We start from the raw sequence: 27489 nt of genomic DNA, 5'->3' as shown, positions 1-27489 counted from the left end.
GTCTATTTTTACAGAGCATTAACGAAGAGGGCAAAATGTAACCACTGATCTGCCAACTGAGTGGGTGAGGCCTGTCAGGAGTCACTGCATAAGCACAGAGTTGAAAGCCTCAGTGTTACAAAGTAGCTTTCAGCAAGTCAAATCCAAAATTCCCAGCATATTCCAAATGGCCTCACAAGATCCCAAAGGAGGCACCTACAGTTCTTGCTCCGCGTTCCTCATTTCTTGGCTTTGATCAGTGAATGGTACACGGGTTTGATAATAATATGCAGATGAAGAGAGTTGTCGATTAGGTATTCGGAAGTCCGTTTCTGAAGATCAGCCTGAGCAAGGAAGTCAGCCAGCTCGTCCGTGCTCTGGTGGAAGTTATAGACATGCTTCACATACAGTTTCCCCTGCTGCCTTTTGAACCCAACAAGAACGGTCTTCTGGAAACTCATGCCAGCAAAATCTGAACTGCTCATCGCTGGGGTGATGACAAGCCTGGGCCTGCCGTCCTCGGTACGGACAGACTGCATCGTATTGGCTGCAGAGTCTGAATAGACAGGTCGTAGACTGAACGGGAGCCATCGGGGGGAGAAAAGGAGGTTCCAGCTCACTCTCTTGCTGATGTCATGGCTGCTGGGCCCCAGCTGAGTTTGCAAGCTGGTGCTACGATCATCCCGTGCTGGATTGTTGATGATCCACGGGGACCCCCAGGGGGAAGAAAGATAGTTCCGAGGGATGAACATACTGCAATTCACATCAAAGTACTTGAAAAAGTGTAAGGGTGACGCCGAATGGAACTGGAAGGCTTGGAAGAACAAATCCCGGACACTGCTGTAGTATTTCTCCAGCACCAGGGATGTCTTCTGGATGTGGAATAAGTGGATTGGCGAGATCATGGCATATCGAATGGATCTCAGGACTTTCTCGATGACGCGCACGCCAGGATTCTTCCTGCTTATCCACGCCTCGATGGCGTTGTAAAGTTCCAGCTCTGTCTGGATGACAAGGTCTGAGCGCTGGAGCAGCGAAACGATGAGGCTGTCACTCATAGATATCCATTCACTGCTGCCGATGACTGCAGATAAGTTCCAAGCCAGGAACTGCAGGCAGCTCTCCTGAAGACCCTCTTCGCCGGTCTTCAGGGCATAGTGGTACCAGCTGACGACGTGTCCTTGGTTTGATTCGCTGACCAGGTGATTCTTCATGTAGTCAGTCACCCCTTGTCGAAGGGCAGGCACACGGTACTTACTGGCCAGCTGGTGCAGGGGGACGGCTTGGCTGAGATATATAGAAATTTCTCCAGTATACAGATACCTACAGGGTAGAATGAAATCTCATCAGCACAGCTGCAAAGTCCCGTCTCATTGTCACAAATATAGAAGGGAGTCCTCAAACCGCAGGCGTTACTCATAGATAAGACTCAGATGTATCAGAATGAATCTTGACGGATGGGCTGTTTCTAATGGCACATCAATAGTGTGTAAACTCATGGAAACTCTACTCAAAGGTAAATTAGACTCGATATTGGATGAAGGGAATCTAAGGGATCCCTGTCAACATGGATTCACAAGAGGCAGGTCATGCCAATCTAATCTTATAAGCTTCTTTGATTGGGTGACAGGAAAACTAGACTCAGGAGAGGCTCTGGACATAGTATACTTGGATTTCAGTAAAGCTTTCGACAGTGTCCCACACCGTAGACTATTAAACAAGATGAAATCAATGGGGTTGGGTGAGAAACTAACTGCATGGGTCAATGATTGGCTGAGTGGAAGACTTCAGAGGGTGGTGGTCAACGGCACCCTCTCTGAGACTTCGGAGGTGACTAGCGGAGTGCCGCAGGGCTCAGTCCTGGGACCATCCCTTTTTAACATATTCATAAGAGACCTAACCCGGGGGCTTCAGGGTAAAGTATCACTGTTTGCCGATGATGCCAAACTGTGTAACATAGTAAGTGAAAGCAACCTCAAGGACAGTATGACGCAGGATCTGATCACGCTGGAAAACTGGTCCTCGACATGGCAGCTGGGCTTCAACGCTAATAAATGTAAGGTCATGCATCTCGGCAGCGGAAATCCATGTAGAACATACTCCTTGAATGGAGAAACGCTAGCTAGAACGTCAGAGGAACGGGACTTGGGGGTAATCATCAGTGCAGACATGAAAGCTGCTAAACAAGTAGAGAAGGCCTCATCTAAGGCAAGGCAAATGATTGGATGTATCAATCGAAGCTTTGTCAGCCGCAAACCTGAAGTCATAATGCCACTCTACAGAACCATGGTGAGACCTCATCTGGAATACTGTGTGCAATTCTGGAGGCCACATTACCGGAAAGACGTGCTTCGAGCTGAATCGGTCCAGCGGATGGCCACCAGGATGGTCGCCGGACTCAAGGGTCTCTCATACGAAGAAAGACTGGGCAAACTGCAGCTCTATACCCTGGAGGAGCGCAGAGAACGGGGCGACATGATTGAGACATTTAAGTACGTCACTGGTCGCGTCGAGATGGAAAACGATATATTCTTTCCCAAGGGACCCTCGGTCACAAGGGGGCACCCCCTCAAACTCAGAGGGGGGAAATTTAGTGGTGACACAAGGAAGTATTTCTTCACGGAAAGGGTGGTAGATCACTGGAACAAACTTCCGGTGCAGGTGATCAAGGCCACCAGCGTGCTTGATTTTAAGAATAAATGGGACATACACGTGGGATCCCTACAAGGGCCAAGTTAAGGAACAGGGTCACTAGCACTCAATGGGGTGGGTCAATAGAGTGGGCAGACTTGATGGGCTGTGGCCCTTTTCTGCCGTCATCTTTCTATGTTTCTATGTTTCTAAAGAATGTCCTATGTTGCTTTACATCATTTCCAACCAAAAATGAGCAGACAATTGTGGATTTTGTTCACCAACAGTAGTGCAAACCAGTGTTATAGCCATGGGTGGGCCTTGGCCCACTCTCTTCAGGCTCAGGCCCACCCAAAATCCTTGTGCCCGTGTTATGGCTGATGGGGATCCACAAGCGGCAAGAACTGCTCCCTCTTTAGCACACAGCACTGTCCAAGCACTGGAATTTCCCCCCGCCGCACATGCTCAGTTTCACGCACGTGCAAAGTCTGAGCATGAGCACGGCAGAGGCAGTGCATGGACTTAGTCGCGGGATGGCGCAAGTGTGAGAGGGAGGAATTTTTGGCCACCGGAGGACCCTTGCAGCTGGTGGGGCTTGGGGATCCCTACCAACTCAGGTATTTTTAATACTTTGAGTTGTCCCAGGAGCGGGGAGGGGATGTGGACACCCAGGGCAGGATTAGTTTGTCGAGGGCCCCTAGGCACACAAGTCCACTGGGCCCCTGCCCCGCCCCATCCCACCATGCGCTTACCCACGTTGCTTGCTTGTCTTACTTTCCGTCAATAGAGGGGGGTGCATTGCCGATTGGGAGGGGAGGCCCGCATTGCCAATCGATGCTGGAGGGGCCCATCGCCGTTTGGAAAAAACAATGTTGATGCCCTCCTTCATCGGGCCACCCTGACCATTTCGGGCCCTAGGCACGTGCCTACTTGGCCTATTGGTTAATCCTGCCCTGTGGACACCACATGTGCCCACCCATTTTGCCCAGTGGACCACCCAAAATTTGAGTTTTGGCTATGCCTCTGGTGTATACTAAGTGGAAATAGTACTCACTAAGGGGAATCGGTAGTCATTCATTCCCGATAGTGGAATCATCGCACACGCTTGAGCCATAGTGCGCAGAAACTAGTGCCCATGCGCAAATGTGGCCTCAGATTCTATATTCGGGCACCCAGAGTTTGGCATGATCCTGAGATGCGCATGCAATTTGATTGGCAAATGAGCCATTCCTAAGCAAGAATTGGACTTTAACAGCGAATCATTGATCTTAATTGGCACCAGTTGGGGATTTCCACTCACATCTGGTCTGTAATACTTGGAGCCAGAATCACACAGCATACAACTCAAAAGGGGTGTGGCCGTGGCAAAAGGGGTGTGGCCGTTTGAGGAGCATGGGCAGGTCAGGGGCATTCTAATTTGGGTGCCAACATTTACAATAGGATTCAGAGGCGCAAACATAAGAACATAAGAATTGCCGCTGCTGGGTCAGACCGGTGGTCCATCGTGTCCAGCAGTCCGCTCACGCGGCGGCCCTCTGGTCAAAGACCAGCGCCCTAAGCGAGACCAGCCCTACCTGGTGTACGTTCCGGTTCAGCAGGAACTTGTTTAACTTCGTCTTGAATCCCTGGATGGTGTTTCCCCCTATAACAGACTCTGGAAGAGCGTTCCAGTTTTCCACCACTCTCTGGGTGAAGAAGAACTTCCTTACGTTTGTACGGAATCTATCCCCTTTCAACTTTAGAGAGTGCCCTCGCATTCTCTCTACCTTGGAGAGGGTGAACAACCTGTCTTTATCTACTAAGTCTATTCCCTTCATTATCTTGAATGTTTGGATCATGTCCCCTCTCAGTCTCCTCTTTTCAAGGGAGAAGAGGCCCAGTTGCTCTAATCTCTTGCTGTATGGCAACTCCTCCAGTCCCTTAACCAGAGGGACAGGGGAAGGAAAGGGGGCACGCGCATGGCAAGGGGAGGAATGAGAGGAGGTGGGGTGCTGACATCCCCATCAAAATGGCACCCGGGGCAGACTGATCCCCCCCTAGCTACGCCACGCCACTGTGGCCCACTGTTCCCACGAATGTGTTACCTGATAAACTTCTCAAAGAGCAGGGCGCAGTCTACAGGCTCTTGAAGCGTCACCGTGGTCTGGTTGTCGAAAAGGCTCTCAAAGACCTCACTCTGCCGGCTGAGGAGCAGCTGGTGCGTGTGAAAGACCTTAACCTCCTCCGAACCGCTGGAGAGAACCCTCAGTGTGCTGTCGCTGGTGTTGGCATCGTTCAGGAGCTCCTCCAAGCGCTGGATGAGCATCGGTGAATGGTAAATGATGGCTGCAGGGACATCGCCACCCAATTCAGACTTGTGCGCTGCAAGGGGAAGACAAGATACTGAACTGGAAGAGAAGCAACAAGACGCCCCTGGGGCGGAAATCATTCAAACCTGCCCAACACAGCTGCTGCTACCAACTGTTGATTCTACTACGATTATTAATGATTTCTATAGCGCTACCAGACGCACGCAGCACTGCGTAGAGTCACAAAGAAGAAGAAAACAGTCCCTTGCTCAGAAGAGCTTACAATCTAAACAATTCTGACTGAAGCAAAGTCCCTGACCTTCAACCCAGACAGGCACTAGTGCATACCCCTAGACAGAAGGTAGATTTGCTGTTGTAAGATTTGAAGGATTTTCCCCACAATAGTTTAGGAAAAAATGCATTACTCTAAACAAATAATGTTAATGAGGCATTTTTAAAGCATTAATGCCCAAGATATTGAAAGGAATTGACTTAGCCGAGAGAGACAGATTGTTCACCCTCTCCAAGGTGAAGAGAACGAGAGGGCACTCACTAAAGTTAGGAGGGAAAAGATTCCGTACAAACGTGAGGAAGTTCTTCTTCACCCAGAGAGTGGTGGAACTCTGGAACGCTCTTCCGGAGGCTGTTATAGGGGGAAACACCCTGCAGGGACCCAAGACAAAGTTAGACAAGTTCCTGATGTACCAGAACATACGCAGGTAGGACTGGTCTCAGTTAGGGCGCTGGTCTTTGACCTAAGGGCCGCGTCGGGAGCGGACTGCTGGGCACGATGGACCACGGGTCTGACCCAGCAGCGGCAAATCTTATGATCTTACTGAAACCTGGGTTCTCTGTTTCAAAAAAATTCAATGCATTAATCTGTGGCAGGTTCCAGCTTGATCCAGTTTTACCTGAACTGTTTCTGCCCTATTGCACACCTGGAAATGCAACTGCACCGTGACAGGCCCAGAAGGATGGGAGAAGGGCGGCATCTGCTTACCTCCGCCAAATGTTCTCACAATTTAGGGAGATTTAGTGCTCACATCTGAGCTGGGAAAAAAATGAGTGAACAGATACAACCAGGGGTCTCCCCCTCCCCCCAGGCTCACAAGTACTAGTGCATAGATGGGACCTAAAGCACATTTCAGCCCCTCAGGAAGTACAGGGCCAGGCACTCAGAAAACACTAGCCTGGCCTGGCTTCTGCTATCGCCCATGACTGTGGCTAATGGAGCTGAAAGCTTTCTTCTAATTTGCATATTTGCAAAGACTCATAATCCTACCCTGGCAAGGGAGTCAAAGCCTGGTCTGTTCCCTAATCTCCCTCCCTCCAACACTCCCCCCTGCCGTTTGACTTAAAAAGTCAGCTTAGTGAAGGCAGAGAAAAGGCCCTAAAGAGCCTTCTCTTGAAAGAAATGAATGGAGAAAGCTCTTTTCCTTGAAAGCCAGAGGGCAGATGGAGCATTTCCAAGTCAGCGCATAGGAAAATGAACATTTCACTGAGAACTCAGACCCTTCCCCAATGCTAAGCACCCCGATAAGAAAGTATTTGTCAGGGTTCATGGGAGAAGCCAGGATTGCCTGCTGACATACCAGAGTGAATTGTTTTCCAGCGTGGCTAGTGACTTAAAACTAAGGCTCTCCCTCAGAAGAACTGGCACTTCCTCTCGCCTTTCATCCCCACATCCATTGTGACAGCTGCTTTTAAGAAGCCCTGGAGGTGGATAGCAGGCCCTCACCTTACCCAAGCAGGGAGACACCACTGAATACAGGCACATTCCTTGTTCAGCCCAGCACATCCAGTGCATTGTGGGGCTTGTAGTCTTTGTCACATTAAAAAAGGCAATAAATCCCAGACTCTTTTGACATGGGGGGTGGTACACGAAGGGTTACAGAACAGGAAGATATTGGCCCAACTAATCTGAGATGACCCCTCCATAGACAGGGTGATACAGTGTACTCCAGCACCTACAGAGCTAGTGTCAGCCACAGTTTTGGCCCCAGTAGGGGTCCCTCACAATTTCATCCCAGAGGTACTGAGAGCCCCCTTGTGGTCACTCAATCTGCCTGCTAGAGCATCCAGGATCCTGTGGCCAGTGTTCTTTGGGTGACCAGTGTCTAATTACATTTAAATTATTATTTACTGACAAAAATTCTATTACCTGCAGCATTTACAAATGTCACTTTTTCTGTCTTGGAAAATAATCACCCCAGGCTGTTTGATTTTCACTCATGAAGGAGAAGCCTCCAGAAACGAGCTGTTCTTTTCTCAAGCCCTCTTACAATCCTCTGTCCCACAAAAGAACCAGGCACAAAATTGAACGCTGAAAATAATAAACCAGGCCACTCTTGCCAAGTGGCTGAGCTAAAGAGGTGAGGAAGCAACCCCCATCAACATCTTTGGGCTAGATGCATTAAAGATACCGACTGGATCACTGTTGGACGATTCTCTGGCTGATTCTCGACGAGCGATTGATGCGCTATCAAGTTTGCATGGAGGTGCAAATCATTTGCATGCAAACGCGACCGATCCATCGCTCAGTGAGTGACTGACACGACACGTGCGCACAGCCCTAACAGCGGGGACAGGGGAAGCAGCCTCCAGTCACTGCTGTTAGGGCTTCTTTGGTTTTTTTAATGGCATAGATGTAATCTGCTCCATTAAAAAAAAAGAAAAAAGTCCCCCTCCATGCTGACCCCTCTCCCCCGCACCACCGACTCCTCCAAACCAATCCCCTCCCCTTCCCCAAAAATAGGCAGGAGAGATACCCACTCCCTCCTGCCATGTAGATCATTTCTGCGCCATGGACCCCCTGTGCCAGGCCCCCCAAGCCACTGTCCCCCCCACCCCCACCCCAAATGGCAGGAGGGATGCCCCTTCCACCAGACACCTTCCCCCCCAAAAAAAAAACTCCCCCGTACCTTTTAAAAAAGTTGGAAGCAAGAAACCCCTGTGGCTCCGGCCTCAGGCCACCAGTCCTGACGGGCTTTCCCATCCCCTGTTGAACATGTGATGCATGGGTTGGGGCCAAAGGCCCTGATTGGTTCAGACACCTAAGTCCCCTCCCAAAGGGTGGGGCCTTAGGTGTCTGAGCCAATCAAGCCTTATGCACCGCCCTCTGTATCCCTGATTGGTCAATCCAATTGGTCAAGCCAATAAGGGCCTTAAGCTCTTCCCTCAGTATCCTGGATACTGTAAAAACAGGTTTAGCAATGATCACAAACTTTAGTGCATCTAGCCCTTTGTTCACGAATCACTTTTCCATAGGAGCAGACTGGGGAATTCCCTTCGTGATCTGATCTACCAAGGAAAGGAATATTTTGGCATGGTAGCCATGTTATTCCACTTTTAAAGGTAATAAACAGAAAAAAAAAAAGATAAAATGATAGATTTTTGACTAGGTTTTGAAGTTCATTTCAGACCCCAAAAGAAGGTATTGCCTTTGAAAGGTAATCCAAAAATGTATTATAATTCTAATTTTAAAAAGGTATTTTTTAATCTTTTTTGTTTTGTTTCTATTTATTGCCCAAATAAGGGAAGAAAGTCATGTTAGGCAACTGAGCTCTCGGGGTCTGGTCCTTGCTTTGGGGTACGGCAGCCTCTCAGGGCGATTCTTTAAAAGAGGGATTCAGTCTCCAGCACTTGGGAAACGGTCTGGGATTTAGAAACTCCTGGGGTAGGTTTATAAAAAACAAACACCAAAACCTGAACAAATTATCTGAGAGCTTCATCTCCCTATAGGGAGGAGGAGGACACTACAGTTAACCCTATAGTGATGTTAATACACAATTTTTAATTATGGTTTTCTCAAGAACACATCAGATAAACACAAAGAATCCCTATGGAGAAAGACGATGGAATCAAAGCAAAACTTGAATGACTTTCACTCATAGAGACGTGTGACCTGCACGGAATAGCAAGTAGAATTCTGGCCACCTTGTTGGACAGACTGGATGACCTATACGATGTCATTTTCATGACAGACAATCCAAGAAAGTAAAACCTTTGAAGTCAAAATGATAAGATATTTTGACACCTACCAGACAGAACTTAACAGAGATCTGGGCTAGAGAATGACACGGTGACGAAATTCATCACCATTCCCGTCCCCGCGGATAACCATGGGAATCCATTTTCATGACATTCTTTAAGGAGAGAGGGAAGAATCAGAGTATGAACGGCCACAACCACTGACCCTTAAGCTTTGCTTTGAAGAATGCTGGTGTAGAAGGACCGAGGTTGAAACAGACACTACAGAATGACAGTCTCTGGTATCCAGAGCAGATATTGTGATGTCATAATGCCTCATTCCACCAATGCCTAAGAGCCAATCACATCAGTGATGTCACAATGGCTTCATTATCCTTGGCTCAGAGTATGAATGGCCACAACCACTGACCCGCAAGCTTTGCTTTGAAGAATGGTGGTGTAGAAGGACCGAGGTTGAAACAGACACTACAGAATGACAGTCTCTGGTATCCAGAGCAGATATTGTGATGTCATAATGCCTCATTCCACCAGTGCCTAAGAGCCAATCACATCAGTGATGTCACAATGGCTTCATTATCCTTGGCTCCCATAAGAATCAGAGTATGAATGGCCACAACCACTGACCCGCAAGCTTTGCTTTGAAGAATGCTGGTGTAGAAGGACCGAGGTTGAAACAGACACTACAGAATGACAGTCTCTGGTATCCAGAGCAGATATTGTGATGTCATAATGCCTCATTCCACCAATGCCTAAGAGCCAATCACATCAGTGATGTCACAATGGCTTCATTATCCTTGGCTCAGAGTATGAATGGCCACAACCACTGACCCGCAAGCTTTGCTTTGAAGAATGGTGGTGTAGAAGGACCAAGGTTGAAACAGACACTACAGAATGACAGTCTCTGGTATCCAGAGCAGATATTGTGATGTCATAATGCCTCATTCCACCAGTGCCTAAGAGCCAATCACATCAGTGATGTCACAATGGCTTCATTATCCTTGGCTCCCATAAGAATCAGAGTATGAATGGCCACAACCACTGACCCGCAAGCTTTGCTTTGAAGAATGCTGGTGTAGAAGGACCGAGGTTGAAACAGACACTACAGAATGACAGTCTCTGGTATCCAGAGCAGATATTGTGATGTCATAATGCCTCATTCCACCAGTGCCTAAGAGCCAATCACATCAGTGATGTCACAATGGCTTCATTACCCTTGGCTCACATAAGAATCAGAGTATGAATGGCCATAACCACTGACCCGCTAGCTTTGCTTTGAAGAATGCTGGTGTAGAAGGACCAAGGTTGAAACAGACACTACAGAATGACAGTCTCTGGTATCCAGAGCAGATATTGTGATGTCATAATGCCTCATTCCACCAGTGCCTAAGAGCCAATCACATCAGTGATGTCACAATGGCTTCATTATCCTTGGCTCCCATAAGAATCAGAGTATGAATGGCCACAACCACTGACCCTCAAGCTTTGCTTTGAAGAATGCTGGTGTAGAAGGACTAAGGTTGAAACAGACACTACAGAATGACAGTCTCTGGTATCCAGAGCAGATATTGTGATGTCATAATGCCTCATTCCACCAGTGCCTAAGAGCCAATCACATCAGTGATGTCACAATGGCTTCATTATCCTTGGCTCCCATAAGAATCAGAGTATGAATGGCCACAACCACTGACCCGCTAGCTTTGCTTTGAAGAATGCCGGTGTAGAAGGACTGAGGTTGAAACAGACACTACAGAATGACAGTCTCTGGTATCCAGAGCAGATATTGTGATGTCATAATGCCTCATTCCACCAGTGCCTAAGAGCCAATCACATCAGTGATGTCACAATGGCTTCATTATCCTTGGCTCACATAAGAATCAGAGCATGAATGGCCACAACCACTGACCCGCAAGCTTTGCTTTGAAGAATGCTGGTGTAGAAGGACCGAGGTTGAAACAGACACTACAGAATGACAGTCTCTGGTATCCAGAGCAGATATTGTGATGTCATAATGCCTCATTCCACCAATGCCTAAGAGCCAATCACATCAGTGATGTCACAATGGCTTCATTATCCTTGGCTCAGAGTATGAATGGCCACAACCACTGACCCTCAAGCTTTGCTTTGAAGAATGCTGGTGTAGAAGGACTAAGGTTGAAACAGACACTACAGAATGACAGTCTCTGGTATCCAGAGCAGATATTGTGATGTCATAATGCCTCATTCCACCAGTGCCTAAGAGCCAATCACATCAGTGATGTCACAATGGCTTCATTATCCTTGGCTCCCATAAGAATCAGAGTATGAATGGCCACAACCACTGACCCGCAAGCTTTGCTCTGAAGAATGCTGGTGTAGAAGGACCGAGGTTGAAACAGACACTAGAAAATGACATGGGATTATTTCCCGCGGTTATCCGCGGGGACGGGAACGGTGATGAATTTTGTCACCGTGTCATTCTCTAATCTGGGCTTCCTTTTCCACTATAAAGACATTTAAAACTGCCACCTTTCTGTCTCCATCCCACCCACCTCTTCCCTCTTTCTATTCCTAAAATGCTTTCATGTTTTCCTTATATATACTGATATTTGTCTATATTTGCTTAGTTCTGATCTGAAGAAGAAGGGTTACCTTTGAAAGCTCATCTTAAAATGCTTTCAGTTAGTCCAATGAAAAAGGGATCACCTTATTTCCTTTATTTCTTTATACTACCTTGGAAAATGGACTAACACGGCCACTACACCATTTCACTTTAATAACGAAAAGTCTTTCCTTCTCAGTGACCCTGAAGCCGTCGGCACAATGCGCGGCAGCGGCAAAGAAAGCAAACAGAATGTTAGGCATGATAAAGAAAGGAATCACGAGTAGATCGGAGAAAGTTATAATGCCGCTTTATAGGGCAATGGTCAGACTGTGTCCAACATTGGTCTCCCAACCTAAAGAAGGATATAAAACTGCTGGAGAGGGTGCAGAGACGAGCAACGAAGCTAATAAAAGGTATGGGGAACTTGGAATACGAGGAACGACTTAAGAGACTGGGATTGTTCTCCCTTGAGAAAAGGAGACTGCGAGGGGATATGATCGAGACCTTCAAAATACTGAAAGGAATCGACAAAATAGAGCAGGAAAAAAAATTATTTACAATGTCCAATGTGACACGGACAAAAGGACATGGACTGGAGCTAAAAGGGGACAAGTCCAGGACAAATATCAGGAAGTTCTGCTTCACGCAACGAGTGGTGGACACCTGGAATGCTCTCCCAGAGGAGGTTATTGCGGAATCCACCGTTCTAGGATTTAAAAGCAAACTAGATGCACATCTCCTTACGAGAGGCTTAGAGGGATATGGGTGACTAAAATTACACCAGGTGTACACCTGGCTGGGCCTCTGCGTGTGCGGATCGTCGGACTTGATGGACCGAAGGTCTGATCCGGAGATGGCGGTTCTTATGTTCTTAATCCAAAAGACACTCATCCTATATCGCCAAAGTCTATTTCAGGGATCATAGTAACATAACATAGTAACATAGTAGATGACGGCAGATAAAGACCCGAATGGTCCATCCAGTCTGCCCAACCTGATTCAAATTAAATTTTTTTTTTTTTTCTTCTTAGCTATTTCTGGGCGAGAATCCAAAGCTTTACCCGGTACTGTGCTTGGGTTCCAACTGCCGAAATCTCTGTTAAGACTTACTCCAGCCCATCTACACCCTCCCATCTTGTGAGATCCCTAAGAGGCTGCCCTGCACTTTGTTTATAAACATTTATAATACATTCTGTAAACAAAAAATGTACATTGCAACTACAGTATAACGGCCCAACCACCCGACTTCCTAAATTCTGAGCGTTGTTTTGCCACCGGCGCCGAAATTAGGGTTATCCGATTTTGTTAAGTGCCAATTTGTAGAGAAACAAAATTCTGTTTTGACGTTGTTACTGATCATTGATTGAACCATATCCACGTCATTCTCTTCTCGGTTGGGCTGAGAACTTTTCAGCACCCCCCTCATAGTGTGAAGACTTTCAGTGTCTGGCAACCAGAGCTGAGATTGTGATGTCATAATGGCTCATTCCACCAGTAAGAGCCAACTTCATCAGTGATGTCACAGTGGCTTGATTGTCCTATACGCGGTTCACTTTTATTACATACGAGGGCGTGCTGAAAAGGTCACAGCTCAACCACCCGACTTCCTAAATTCTGAGCGTTATTTTTCCGCTGGCGCTGAAAAGAGTTTTAGCTTATTTTGTTAAGTGCCATTTTGCAGAAATGAAATTCTATGTTTTGACCTTGTTTTGGGTCACTGATTGAATCAGATCCACATCATTCTCTTCTTGGTTGGACTCAGAACTTCCTCATAGATACAAATCGGATGCAGGAATGATTAAGAGGTGAATTTAAATCTGAGGGCAAGAGAAATGGTCATTGCAGCACGGGATAGGGAAGTCGGGGAAAGATGATTCACAATCAGTTTAGGGGGAAAAATTGCAACAACAGAATAGATAAATAGAGCTTTTGGAAAAGGTCGGGAGGTTTCATCAGCAGATGCCACAAGTTACATAGTAACATAGTAGATGACGGCAGATAAAGACCCGAATGGTCCATCCAGTCTGCCCAACCTGATTCAATTTAAATTTCTTCTTCTTAGCTATTTCTGGGCAAGAATCCAAAGCTTTACCCGGTACTGTGCTTGGGTTCCAACTGCCGAAATCTCTGTTAAGACTTACTCCAGCCCATCTACACCCTCCCAGCCATTGAAGCCCTCCCCAGCCCATCCTCCACCAAACGGCCATACACAGACACAGACCGTGCAAGTCTGCCCAGTAACTGGCCTAGTTCAATCTTTAATATTATTTTCTGATTCTAAATCTGTGTTCATCCCACGCTTCTTTGATATCAGAAAACAAAAAAAGGGTACAGAAGGGTAGGAAAAGAGAGCATTTAACGGTGCTCTGCAAGAAAACATCAAGCCCCATCCTGAGAGAACTCTAGCGAATGTGATTTTTTATTTTTAATTAGATTTATTATATATTACCTACAAGCGGGAAGGGGTAAAACACGGACCTTACGGACCTCGCGGATCTAAACGCGCACGTCCTTAAAAATCATTGGGATCCATCAAAGCTAAATTGTCATCGAGGTCTGTCAGAGCCAGAAACGACAAGATTTTTAAGGACGTGCGCGAGGTCCGTGTTTTACCCCTTCCCCCTACAAGCTGCCCAGGCCATGTACCTCCACCTGGGACCTTCCTATCCCCAGCCATTAAGAGCTGCAGACAAGAAAATCAGACTTTGAACTGAGAAAGGGGAAGGTGATGCCGGTTGGGAGAGGTGCTCCTGCCGGATCAAAGATCATTTCCACTTGTTTTTCATCAGTTCAGCTGGGCATCATCAGGGAACCGACTGTACAAGACTGAGCTCATCCAAGGCAAGTGCAAAGTCAGCCTATTTGGAGACTTGTTGGACATAAAAGTGAACGCTCGTCTCACAAAGAAACTCAGCCCCTGATGATCAACACAGTTTCTTCCCTCCCATTGTCCCCCACTACAACTTGGTCCTCTCTGCGCCCTACCTGCTCGGACAGCCACGCACAGCAACCAGACGGCGGCCACGGCCAGGCGCCCCCGCTGCTCAGCCCCGCTCATCGCGCTCCTGCCGCCGGTGCAAGGAGCCGCACGCGCCCCCCCTCCTCCTCCTCCTCCTTCTTTATGCTCCAGCCGGTCCTCCAGGGCGGGCTCTCCAGAGCCGCTGCCTCTGCCCTCATTGGCGGTTGCCAAGAGAACGGGTCCGGAGCTTACGCGTCTACAGCCTCCCCCCCCCCCAGCCCCTGCAACTTGCACGTACTCACCCGGGTGTAGAGGAGGATGGGCGAAAGGCAGGAAAAGGGGGGTGCAAAGAGGTCGAAACCCCAAATATGCACATACGTCCATTCAATGCATACAGACTTCAAACATAAACGTATAATTTTTGGTAAATAGCAGAATAGCCTACCAAAATGTGGTGCCCCCTACAGGCGGATCCGTTCCGGCTGGCTTTTCTCTTATCGCGCACATCTCAGTCTTCTTTTTTTTTTTTTTTTGCTCCCTGCCGTGCTAATGTAATATTCCGTGATTTGCAGTCCTGTATTTCGTTTTGAATTCTACTTTTGTCGCTTAACAGCCACGTATGGGGTGACCAAGTCTTCTGGTGTGTGCCATTCATATTACGGTAAACATCCATGAATGATGGGGAAAGTCTATGCTGCTCTTGGGGGGGGGGGGACTGGGCCACTGGGCTAGTTGTGAGTGCCAGTCGCCCTTTCTCTGAGATCTCCTTTCTCTGCTTTATTCAACAGCTGTCTGCAGTGATGCGATTGGAGCTGACAGTTCCTGCTTCGCTGCTCTTTTTCTTAAATGGACAATCAAAAGGGAAAATCTGTTGGGGGAGGGGAGGCCTGCCAGTGAATGTGTGACGCTGGCATCCTTTCCTGCTCTTTGTCACTTGTTTCTTAAAAGCCGAGTGCCCGCTCCTGGAGTGAGAATCCCCTGGAACCAGGCTCACATTAAGAAAAGAGATGAGAAAGATGTTGGCTCTGAATGAACCCCTGTGTTCTCCTTCCTCTTGCTTTTAGTAGAAGGGTTAGGTCCTCACAATGAGTTCAGCTGGCTCCATTCCAGGGTTTCTTTCCTTAGGGGAATCCAGAGTACTGGTCTTAATATGAGGGTCGGGACCAAGCTTAAGCTTAAAAAAAAACCAGGGAAGTTAGGGTTCATTGTCAACTTTCCTTCTATGAGGGGCCGCTGAGAAGTTCTCAGCCCAACCAAGAAGAGAATGATGTGGAGCCATGAAACTTGCAAGTTATTCCACACTTTTCTGGATTCTTTTCGCTTCTATGAGGCAAATGCATCGAGTAAATGTGCCCAAGTAGAGGGAAACCAAGCCATTGTGACATCACTGATGAGTTTGGCTCTTAGGCATTTGGTGGAATGAGGCATTATGACATCACACTACAAGGGGCTGCTGAAATATTCTCAGCCCAACCAAGAAGAGAATGATGTGGAGCCAGGAAACTTACAAGTTATTCCACACTTTTCTGGATACTTTTCGCTTCTATGAGGCAAATGCATCTAATAAAGGGCCCAAGTAGAGGGAAATCAAGCCATTGTGACATCACCGATGAGGTTGGCTCTTAGGCATTGGTGGAATGAGGCATTATGACATCACACTACGAGGGGCTGCTGAAATATTCTCAGCCCAACCAAGAAGAGAATGATGTGGAGCCAGGAAACTTGCAAGTTATTCCACACTTTTCTGGATACTTTTCGCTTCTATGAGGCAAATGCATCGAGTAAATGTGCCCAAGTAGAGGGAAACCAAGCCACTGTGACATCACTGATGAGTTTGGCTCTTAGGCATTTGGTGGAATGAGGCATTATGACATCACACTACGAGGGGTTGCTGAAAAATTCTCAGACCAACCAAGAAGAGAATGATGTGGAGCCAGGAAACTTACAAGTTATTCCATACTTTTCTGGATACTTTTCGCTTCTATGAGGCAAATGCATCTAATAAAGGGCCCAAGTGGAGGGAAATCAAGCCATTGTGACATCACTGATGAGGTTGGCTCTTAGGCATTGGTGGAATGAGGCATTATGACATCACACTACAAGGGGCTGCTGAAATATTCTCAGCCCAACCAAGAAGAGAATGATGTGGAGCCAGGAAACTTACAAGTTATTCCACACTTTTCTGGATACTTTTCATTTCATATCATTGAAAAATTTTATGATTCAATTCAATTCGATGTGGCCTATTGAATTGATTTTTCAATTCGATTCAGTTCATTTTTCCTGCCCAATCAAGTGTTTATTTTCAAAAGGCCTGATGGGTCTATTTTTGTAGTATCTTCACCCACTCTATCCCCACCCCTTTGCTCTCTCTCCAACCCCACGCCAGCACTGTGGTGTAAACATTATAAAAAAGACTTTTCCTTTCTCTGTTAGGTCTAAGCTCACGTTCGCAGTCTAACACCAGCTCTGGCAGGATACACATTTCAAATATAACATATTGTAATGACAAAAGAGAAAATAAAATTATTTTATCTATCTTTTGTTCCCTGGTCACTTTATTATTCAAGCCATGTTGGTCCCAGGCTCTGATTTCTGTTTGTCTTCTGTTAACTCACTCACCAGGGTCTCCTGCCCATTTGATGTTTTTCTTCTTTCTCTTCTTTTCTTCTTCTTTCATCCATCTTCCATCTCTGAATTTTCCCTTCCACTGCCATATCCAACATTTCTTTCCCACTGTCTACCATCTCTCTATCTCTCGCTCTACCTGCCTCTCTATTCCCCTCCATGCAGCATCTCTTCCTTCTTCTCCTCCATTATCATGTGCAACTTTTCTTTCTCTCTCCCCATCCACCATCTCTCCCTGCCCTCCACCTTATGTCCAACATTTTTCTCTCTCTCTTTACCATGCATGTCTCCTTCCCCTCCACCTTTCTACCTGTTTGTTACATCTCTCTCTTCCTCTCCTCCACTCCATGTCCAACAATTCTTCCTTTCTCCTCTTATCCCCCATGTGCAGCAGTCTTCCATTCCTCTTATCTTCCTGTGCAGCATTTCCCAATCGACCGACTGTAAATCTATATTTGAATTCCACTGCCATAATGGAGACTTCGGCAATGGGATTCAAAGTCATGATGACATGGAGCCCCCTTTCCTCTAGGGCATTGGAATCTCCTGGAAGCCACAAGATCCAAAGCTCAGGGAACACGTGAAGGTTGTCGTCCGTGCAACCTGCAGGTATGGTACAGTAGGAGGAGCCGCAACACAGAGCCCCATGGCCTATGGGGGGGCATCCTAAGGCATCAGCAATGGTGGCGGAGGCCAGCTGGTAGTAACAGGCGGTGAACAGCCTCCAGAATTGTACACAATATTCTAAATGAGGTCTCACCAGCCTTATACAGAGGCATCAATACCTCCTTGTTCCTACTGGCCATACCTCTCCCTATGCACCCTAGCATCCTTCTAGCTTTCGCCATCACCCTTTCAACCTGTTTGGCCACCTTAAGATCATCACATACAATCACACCCAAGTCCCGCTCTTCTGTCGTGCACATAAGCTCTTCACTCCCTAATCTGTACCGTTCCCTCTGGTTTTTGCAGCCCAAATGCACGACCTTGCATTTCTTACCATTAAATTTTAGCTGCCAAATTTCAGACCACTCTTCAATCTTCGCCAGGTCTTTCTTTATGTCATTCACACCATCCGGGGGTATCTGTTGCAGATTTTGGTATCATCCACAAAGAGGCAAATCTTACCCAATAGCCCTTCAGCGATGTCACTTATAAAAATGTTAAAAAGAACAGAACCTTGAGGCACACCACTGGTACCATCCCTTTCCTCAGAGCGATCTCCATTGACCACTATCCTTTGTCGTCTTCCACTCAACCAGTGTCTGACCCAGCCCATCACTTTGAGGTCCCACCCGAGGACACTCAGTTTATTTTTTTTAGACGTCTGGGTGGAACATTGTCAAAGGCTGTGCTAGAATCTAAATACACCACATCTAGCGCATTCCCTCTATCCAATTTCAACATACACAGTGCAAAGGTGGCAAGTCAAATGCGCGAAGACAGTTGAGCACAAGACATTTCCGTGCTCACTTGTCTTCGTCCATTTGTCCATGCGCATTTGTCTTGGGCGCATTTGACTATGAACCCAGTACAAATGACCCATCCCTGGATACAACGAAGGAACTTGCTCGATATCGGGGGCCTTCAGCGCCTACAGAGCTAATTCCTATATACCTAGTGACCCACTGAGTGAGTTCAGGGATCTCTTCTATCCAACAGAAAATGTAAGAATGCTGACAACGCCTTTGCAAACCCAGAGCGGCGCAGATGTGCCTGCGAGGACAGCCTTGTGCCGGGCATTGAGTGGCTCTGTCAATAGGCATCAGCCCGGGTTTCTGTGTCCCTGTGCAGCTCAGCGGGAATTGCTACCGTATGTTGTTTGTGGGTTAATTGCTTCAGGCTTATATTCATGACTGCCTCATTAAGCCCCTGCTTAAAAAACAACAGCTTGCAGAGGCCATAATACAGCTCACCCTTCACCATTTTGTACTTTCATTCTTTTTTTTTTTATGTGTTTTGTTTATTTTGATTTTTTTTTAATACCTTCTTTGGCCTTCTAGTATTTGTACTTGTGGAAAGTGCATTTTGTGGCCAGTGTACTGACATTGGGAACAGTAAAGTTATGCTGGATACCAGAACACATGCATTGTTTTTGGTTTGTGCATTGGTGGGTAATACACTTCTCCCTCTGTATTCACGGTTTCAGCATTCGCTGTTTCAATTATTCACGGTTTTTAGCTTGCTGGCTCCTCCCCCCAAATTGTATCAGCTTGCATAGAGAAATCGCCGATTCCATGCATTTACAGAGAAAATCAATGATTCCCATCACTTTCTTCACCGTGTTTTGCCTCTCCTTCAGGAACAGGCCAGGTCTCCTACCATGTTATTCGCAGTTTCACCATATTCATGATGGTTTTCAATAGAAAACAGCAAACAATATATGAAAAAGTTATTCATGGTTTTTCTGTATTTGCAATTCTGTTAATCCCTATCAAGTTTCAAGTTTAATATAAATTTGATTGATCGCTTTTTCAAAATTCTAAGCGATGTGCACATCAATAAAATTACAGATTTTTAGGGGACAACAAAACAAACAACTAAAACTAAATCTTGTAAGACATATTAAAGACTAATCTTACAAAGGAAAGAAAGGGAAGAGAAATACAAGACACTTATGGGGAAAACTCAATAGGAAGGGACAGATCCATGTACTTCAGAGAATCGAAATGAGGCTCCTAGTCAGGCTTTCTAATTATCAAATGCATCCTTAAAAAGAAAGCTTTTGAGTTTGCTCTTAAATCTGTCCAAATTGCGTTCTTCCCTTAAATAGATAGGGAGGGAGTTCCATGTTGGAGGGGCTGTGACAGAAACAATGAGGGAATTTGATCTCAAGAATCTAGTTGAGGTGTAGGGAATCCGTAATGTATGAATAAAAGCAGGAGTTTTGTGTAGCAAAGATTTGAAAGTAAGTAGACTTTTATCAAGCTGCGGGAGGGGTTTAACGCGCTAGCCGCTAACGCCTGCATTGACAGGCGTTAGTTGTTTAGCCGGCCGCGCGTGATGAAACGTCCGACGCGCTAACCCCGCTAGCGCGGCTTGATAAAAGGACCCCTTAGTGTATACATTATACGGTGAGCGACTGGGAGCCAATGCGCTCTCTTAAGGAGAGGCGTCACGTGATCAAATTTCTTTGCTTTCGTTCTAAGTTTAATAGAAGCATTTTGGATAATCTGTAAACGTTTGATTTCATTTTGCGCTATTCCCTTGAATAGAGCATTGCAGTAATCAATTTTAGAAATTACCAAGGAATGAACTAAAATGTTAAGTGACGAAGTCTGAAAAAAGTTGATTTAACAATGCTACTAATGTGATCATGATAGGTTAATTTATAATCAAAGATAACCCCTAGAATCTTAATGCTATTTATTGAATACGGAGGGAGAAGTCGACTGTCTAATGAGGAGCTGGGTGACAGGTCAAAAACGCGCAAGACAATCGCGCGCAGACAAAATAGCGCAGACAAATAAGCGCAAAGACAATTGCGCGCAAGACAATTCAGCGCAGCGACAACTCAGCGCAAGACAATTCAGCGCAGCGACAACTCAGCGCAAGACAACTGAGCGCGCCACTAGAGGCCGCTTGACCATCGGAGGACACGCGCACGTACAGCACGTGAACACGTCATCACGTCAACGTGTGTTATGTATGATTCCCTTGACTCTTTGCCTTGCGCTCAGTTGTCTTGCGCTCAGTTGTCTTCACGCTCATTTGTCTTGCGCTCAGTTGTCTCGCGCTCGATTGTCTGCGCGATTTTGTCCGCGCGCGATTGTCTTGCGCGAAATTGTCTTGCGCGCAATTGTCTATGAACTGAGGAGCTGTCCATGGTGGCTTATAGATTACAGGGGCTAAGGAAAGGAACACCATTAATCACACTTTGCAACCAAATTTACATAGCCAAATGGTGTGCCTTCAAGGGCCTGATGCTAGCTTTCAAATCCTTGCACGGCATGGCGCTGGGCTACATGACGACCAAGCTTACTCCATTTGAGCCCAGGATAAAATACGCCTCAAAATGCCCCCTGGCTGTGCCTTGCAACTGCAAACTACCAAACGACGTTCCTACTCTCACTTCATACCGAGCCACCGGAATCGACTGTCCCCACAGATTAGACCCCTTGAAGGACTCCTCAGCTTTAGAAAAGCAATAAACACATACCTCCGACCCGATTCACTAACCTCTGTATCGATCATCCTCTGATCCGATCCATGCATGCAAATGAGGAGGAACGGCATGCAAAGTAGGAAGGACGCAATTCAGAAAACAATTTCAGCAACACCGACTGGGCTGCCCAGTCAAAAAACAAGCGACTGCTGAGGACCAGTTGCTTCTGTAAAAAAACTCCGATTCACCTGCTCTCTGCCCCAACTCCGTGGTTTTAAGCCGCGGTGCAGCCCCGCTTTCAAACCACAGGCTCATGAAAGTTTCCAGCTCTGTGCTTTCAATGTTTAATTGAACTGCTTTTGGCTCTGAAACTTTTTTTCTTTTACTACTTCTATCATTTTTTATTCCCCATCCTATTGTTTTTACCTTAATTGTTCTACTTTTATATCTAAATTGTATTTCATCCCGAGTTTCCCTCGTTTCTTTTTAAAAAAATATTTTTTTTTTTTAAATCAATGTATGTCTATCTTAATTTATTATGTATTAGTAGCTACGAAACTTGTTTATATTTGTAATTTTAATCATTATTATGTATCAGTAGCTATGATACACTTCTTTTAAGTTTGTCTCCCCTTATTTTGTACTTTTGTAATTTTATTACCTTGTACATCGCTTAGAATTCGGAATAAGCGATTAATCAAATGTTATAATAAACTTAATAAACTTGATAACAACAACAACAACAAAAGTTTAAAGCTTTATATCTTCGCGGTGAGCATGCGCAGACCATCTACAGGCAAAGGAGATGGTCTGCGCATGTGTCAGGATCGCTGGAGAGTGATCCGTGCGGTCGGTGGGGGGGTGTGCCTGCGATCACACCCATTTGCATGAGGACGCGTTGAGAATTCGTCAGCCTGCCACGGATCGGATAATATCAGGAAGGTAAGTGAATCTAGCCCCAAGTCAACCTGTAAACTATATATTATGGATATTGATATTAGATCCCTAGATTAGATTAGATTGGAATAATAACTTGTACCTGAAAAACTTCTACTGTAACTATGGAACATTGTAACCTGTTAACTAGATATTGTGTATGTTGAACTGTGACCTGCCCTGGGCTCTTTGGGGATGCCGGGATATAAAATAAATAAATAAATAATTACTTTTGGTTCCTGGGTAATTCCCTATGCCACAGAAGTACAGAAAATGGCTATCATTCCCCTCAAACTTTGTTTTTGTGACCTAGACATTAATATTTTGAAATTTACCTTTTTTACAGAACATTCCAGATTGATTCCAAGCTCCATAATGGGAGGAAGCACCGTCTCTTCCACTGGCTCACTCAGTGCACCTCAAAGAGGATTACGACACCCTCAAGACCTTACTAGGCGCCTCGAAGTATAATGAGTACAGACAAGAGAACATCGGAGACTTCAAAATGGTGGCATTCCTAATGGGTCTCTAAGTTTCCCTGCTATCTATCTCTGCCTTCGGGACAATAGAGACACAAAGGAGCACTACTTAAAGTGGGACCAGTTCTCTGTGGGGAGAAACAGCGTTAAATAGGAACCACTGGTGGACCACCGGAAGGTGTTGATGCCACCATTGCACATCAAATTGGGCCTAGTGAAACAATTTATCAGAGCTCTAGATAAAAAGTCGGCAGCCTTCAAGTACCTTCAAGACATCTACCCTAGTTTGTGTGAGGCAAAGATCAAAGCCTGGTGTCTTCGTCGGACCATAAATAGAGAAGAATCTGGAGTGCAAGGAATTTCTCAAGATGCTACCTAGGAAGGAGAAGGCAACTTGGAAGAGCGTTGTCGCAGTGGTTCGGAGCTTCCTGGGCAAACACAAGGCCGAAAACTACATGGAGTTGGTTGAGAGTCTGGTGAATTACAGCATAATGGGCCGTAGGATGTCTCTCAAAGTCCATGTCCTCGATGCTCGACTTAAGACATTCAAGGAGAACAAGGGAGCAAACTCAGAAGAGCAAGGTGATCGCGTCCACCAGGACTTCGAATGCTGCTACCAAGCACAATATAAGGAGAACCTGATGGGAGACTCCGTCTGGCGGCTGATTCATGATAGTGACGCAGAACCGCAAATCTCAAAAAACTACTCGCTTCTAAATCTTTGTATAACTTCAATATAAATTCATGTCAGTTGTGATTCTTATGTTGCTTTTTATGAACGAAAAGATGAAAAGTTGGCATTTTCATGTTTTAAATAGGTAAATTGCAAAATGTGACTATCCTGGTCATATTTACTGCCCAGGAAGAAACATTGTGTTATGTAGCAAAAGGAAAAGAGGAAGGAGCCGGGGAGGGGGAGGGCAGCAGGGCGAGAAGTTTCAAGTTCAAGTTTCAAGTTTATTTAAATTTAATGGTTCGCTTAAGAATTCTAAGCGAATAACATTACAATAAATATAAGGGTAAAAACAGTTAAGATCATTTTTGTGAATTAAAAAACATATTCGTGAACACTTAACAAAACAGACACTACTGGAGAGGTTGGGAAAAACATGCGGGGTAAAAAGTTACAATGTTGTTGTGTCCACATAGATAGACGAAGAAAATTGGATAGGGTAGGATAGAACATTGGGATGGGGGTACCTAAAAATAGAAAATTTGCGAAGTTTATGATATTTTAAATTGATAAAAGATGATTCCTGTTTAAGGGTTAAAGGAAGCCTTAAACAGAAATGTTTTTAAATTAGTTTTGAATAAAGTGAGATCTTTGATATTCCTAATGTAGAAAGGAAGAGAATTCCAGATAAGCGGGGCTTTGACTGAAAAAATATCATGTCGCCTAGTTCCTATTATTTTCAATGATGGAACCATAAGTAACTCCTGACTATTAGACCGGAGAGAACGATTTGAGAAGTGTGGAATTAATAAGCAGTTAATGAACTGAGGTTCATTTGTAGTAGTTGTTTTAAAGACTAATAATGCTATTTTATATATTATTCTCTGGTTAATGGGTAGCCAATGAGATTTCATCAGATATGGAGTCACGTGATCATATTTTTTTCCTTGATGTATTAATTTTATGGCGGTGTTTTGAATTATTTGTAAACGTCTTTGTTCCTTGTTTGTTATGTTTAATAATAAGGAATTACAGTAATCTAATTTGGATATTATGAGTGAGTGGACTAAAATATTTAATGATTTTGGCTCTAAGTACTTGGACATTGAACGGATTAGGCGCAAACGGTAGAAGCAGTAGATTCATCACTCCTGTCCTGCTGCCCCCAACTTCTGCTAGGGTGAGGGTCTGCCCTGCTGCATTCCTGTCTTATCTACTTCAACCTACTATTATTTATTCAATTTTCTATATTGTTCTCCCAAGGGAGATCAGAATGGTTTACATGAATTTATTCAGGTAGTTGAGCATTTTTCCCTGTCTGTCTTGGGGGGCTCACAATCTATCTAATGTACCTGGGGCAGTGGGGGATTAAGTGACTTGCCCAGGGTCACAAGGAGCAGCGTGGGTTTGAACCCACAACCCCAGGGTGCTGAGGCTGTAGCTTTAACCACTGCACCACTCTAGAAATCAAAATGCAGCAAAAGTGAGCCAAGTAAAGGACAATCCAGCCATTGTGACATCACTGATGAGGTTGGCTCTTATTGGTGGAATGAGGCATTATGACATCACAATACTAGCTCTAGTTATCAGACTATTTATTTATTCAATATTCTATATCATTCTCCCAGAGGAGCTCAGAACAGTTTACACTTTTAACTGGAAAAAAAAAAAAAAAAAGGGGCTCATTTTAGAGATTAAATAATATTTGTTTTAATTCATGCCCATTTCCCTAATTCCTTTTGTGTTTACCCTAAATGTTTCTTTCATTTACTTTACCAATTGTATTTCTTTCCCCCTTTACCATTTGTGTTTATCGCATGCCAGCCCATAATTACCTAGTACGTTCTATAGTCTGTTATGTAGTTTATAGAAAGTTTGTTCTAAATGTTATATTTTCTTTTTTGCTGTAATGTTATTTTATATTCTGTACAACGCTTTGAAGAAACGAAAAAGCGTTTAATCAAAAATTAAATAAACTATAAACTATAAACATGAATTTTTTCAGGTACTCAAGCATTTTCCCATCTCACACTCTATCTAATGTACCTGGGACAATGGGGGGATTAAGTGACTTGCCCAGGGTCACAAGGAGCAGCGTGGGTTTGAACCCATAACCTCAGAGTGCTGAGGCTGCAGCTTTAACCACTGCACCACTCTAGAAATCAAAATGCAGCAAAAGTGAGCCAAGTAAAGGACAATCCAGCCATTGTGACATCACTGATGTGGTTGGCTCTTATTGGTGGAATGAGGCATTATGACATCACAATACTAGCTCTAGTTATCAGACTATTTATTTATTCAATATTCTATATCATTCTCCCAGAGGAGCTCAGAACAGTTTACATGAATTTTTTCAGGTACTCAAGCATTTTCCCATCTCACACTCTATCTAATGTACCTGGGGCAAAGGAGAGGATTAAGTGACTTGCCCAGGGTCACAAGAAGCAGTGTAGATTTGAACCCACAACCTCAGGGTGCTGAGGCTGTAGCTTTAACCACTGTGCCACACTACCCCCCTCCCTGCACTCCTGTCCTATAACAGCTGATCCCCTGCTGCTGCCTAGTGCGAGGGATGGCCCTGCTGTGCTCCTGTGTTACACCGCTTACCCTCTACTGCTGCCACCCTAAGCAGATGCCCGGCTTGCCTAGTGGTAGAGCTGGTCCTGACCAATAACTGTGGCTGATCTGTGACCTGTTAGTAAAGCGTCAGAGGCAGGAGACAGCTTCATCACTCATGCGGCCAAAAGAGCCAGCTCTCACACTGAGACGTGAGCTTGGAGATGAGTGGGGGGATGGTATAATATGCAAGCTGTCTTTATTAGTCTAGGGCACAGATTTGAATGTACAGTGTTGGCCATCTGCTCCGTGCACTGGGACCCCAGATCCATCCATCAACAGGGCAGTGTCGTCCTCGACTAACAGGTCAATTTTCCCCAGTAATGAACCATGGTCAGCGCTCTCGGTCCTGTCACCGTCTACTGCATGAGTCATGTCTGCTAGTGGAAATACAACCGGCCATATTTTTTAAATAAGCCTAATAAATCTTGTCTGAGGGTTCACCAAGGCTCAGAGCCCCAAAAGCACCAAGATTTCGCTGGACAGTAGCAGCTGGTATTAGAAGCACTGAGCTGTAATACCCAAAGATCTGAGTTCCAGTCCCACCACCAGCAGCAGCTCGTTTAGGGGCACTGTGAAAGCCCAGATCTGAATCCCAACTGTATGACCTTGAGCAAATCAACTTACCGCTATTTCGTGATAGGTGCTTTCCTTACATTCCCTCTCTCTCTCACTCTATTGCAGGGCTGGGGGACCAAAGTATGAGGGGCCTTGGCCAAATCTTTTGCCTTGCACCCCTAAATTTAAATTTCTGGCTTCCCCTTCCCTAAGAGTTTGGTCATTAAACTCAACAATCGTGAACTTCTCAAGCAATCCTAAATACTTTGATTAAAGATTGAACTTGCTGCCCTAGGCGACTGCCTAGTCTGGTCTAATGTTTGCGCTGGCTCTGCTGTACAGGACTGGTTCTCCACCCGGGCCTTGGTACATGCCCAGTCGGTTGGGTTTTCAAGATATCCACAAAGAACATGCATGACATAGCTTTGCATACCAAGGAACCGTGTATGCTATTGAAAACCAACTCAGTTTTCTGTAGCTTGTTATTGATCCTGTAGCTTGTATGTTATTGATCCTAAAAACCACTGCTTACATAGCCTTGTAACCTGTTCTGGGCTCCTGGAAAGGACAGGCTTTAAAACTAAGTAAATAAATAAAAAGCATTGCAAGCAAACCTATCTCATACATATTCGTTGTGGATATCCTGGAAACCGGACTGGCTGGGTTGGATTGAGAAACTCTGGTGTAAAAGCATTGCAGTGCCAAAGTAGCGATTCCTCCTCCCTCCTCCTTCCCTTACTTTTTTTAATTTATTATCTCGATGTAATTATATTTCCCATTCCCCCTTTTTCTCCTGTTCTCATGTTAGTCTCATTTAGGCCCAGATTCACTAAGGCCACGGATCGGAACCGTGGCTGGGGGCTGATTCACAAATCACCCTCATGCAAACGAGGGCCATTGGAATCCCGCCCCAACCCACTGCCCGGATCGCTCTACAGCGATCCTGACGCATGTGTAGACCATCTGTAGATGGTCTGCGCATGCACTGGCCCTCCGTGCCTGGCAGAGCAGGAAACTTTTTTTTTTTTTTTTGCTTTTTTTTCTATGCAAGCCCATGGTTTTAACT

General features: G+C 45.4%; 1 protein-coding gene across 1 annotated transcript; it reads right to left on the bottom strand.

Moving 5' to 3' along the window:
* Positions 1–218: 218 nt before the first annotated feature.
* BTBD17 (BTB domain containing 17) lies at positions 219–14538 on the bottom strand. Its single transcript, XM_033960138.1, has 3 exons — positions 14455–14538; positions 4695–4971; positions 219–1302 (listed from the first exon to the last, which is right to left on the bottom strand). Exons 1-3 carry the CDS (start codon positions 14525–14527, stop codon positions 219–221), a joined length of 1434 nt encoding a protein of 477 aa, XP_033816029.1. The 5' UTR covers positions 14528–14538.
* Positions 14539–27489: the final 12951 nt, after the last annotated feature.

Source organism: Geotrypetes seraphini, chromosome 10 (genome assembly GCF_902459505.1).
Source record: "Geotrypetes seraphini chromosome 10, aGeoSer1.1, whole genome shotgun sequence".
Taxonomy (NCBI): Eukaryota; Metazoa; Chordata; class Amphibia; order Gymnophiona; family Dermophiidae; genus Geotrypetes; species Geotrypetes seraphini.
Note: the sequence above shows the minus strand (reverse complement) of the source record. Positions and strands in the feature narration are given on the sequence as shown.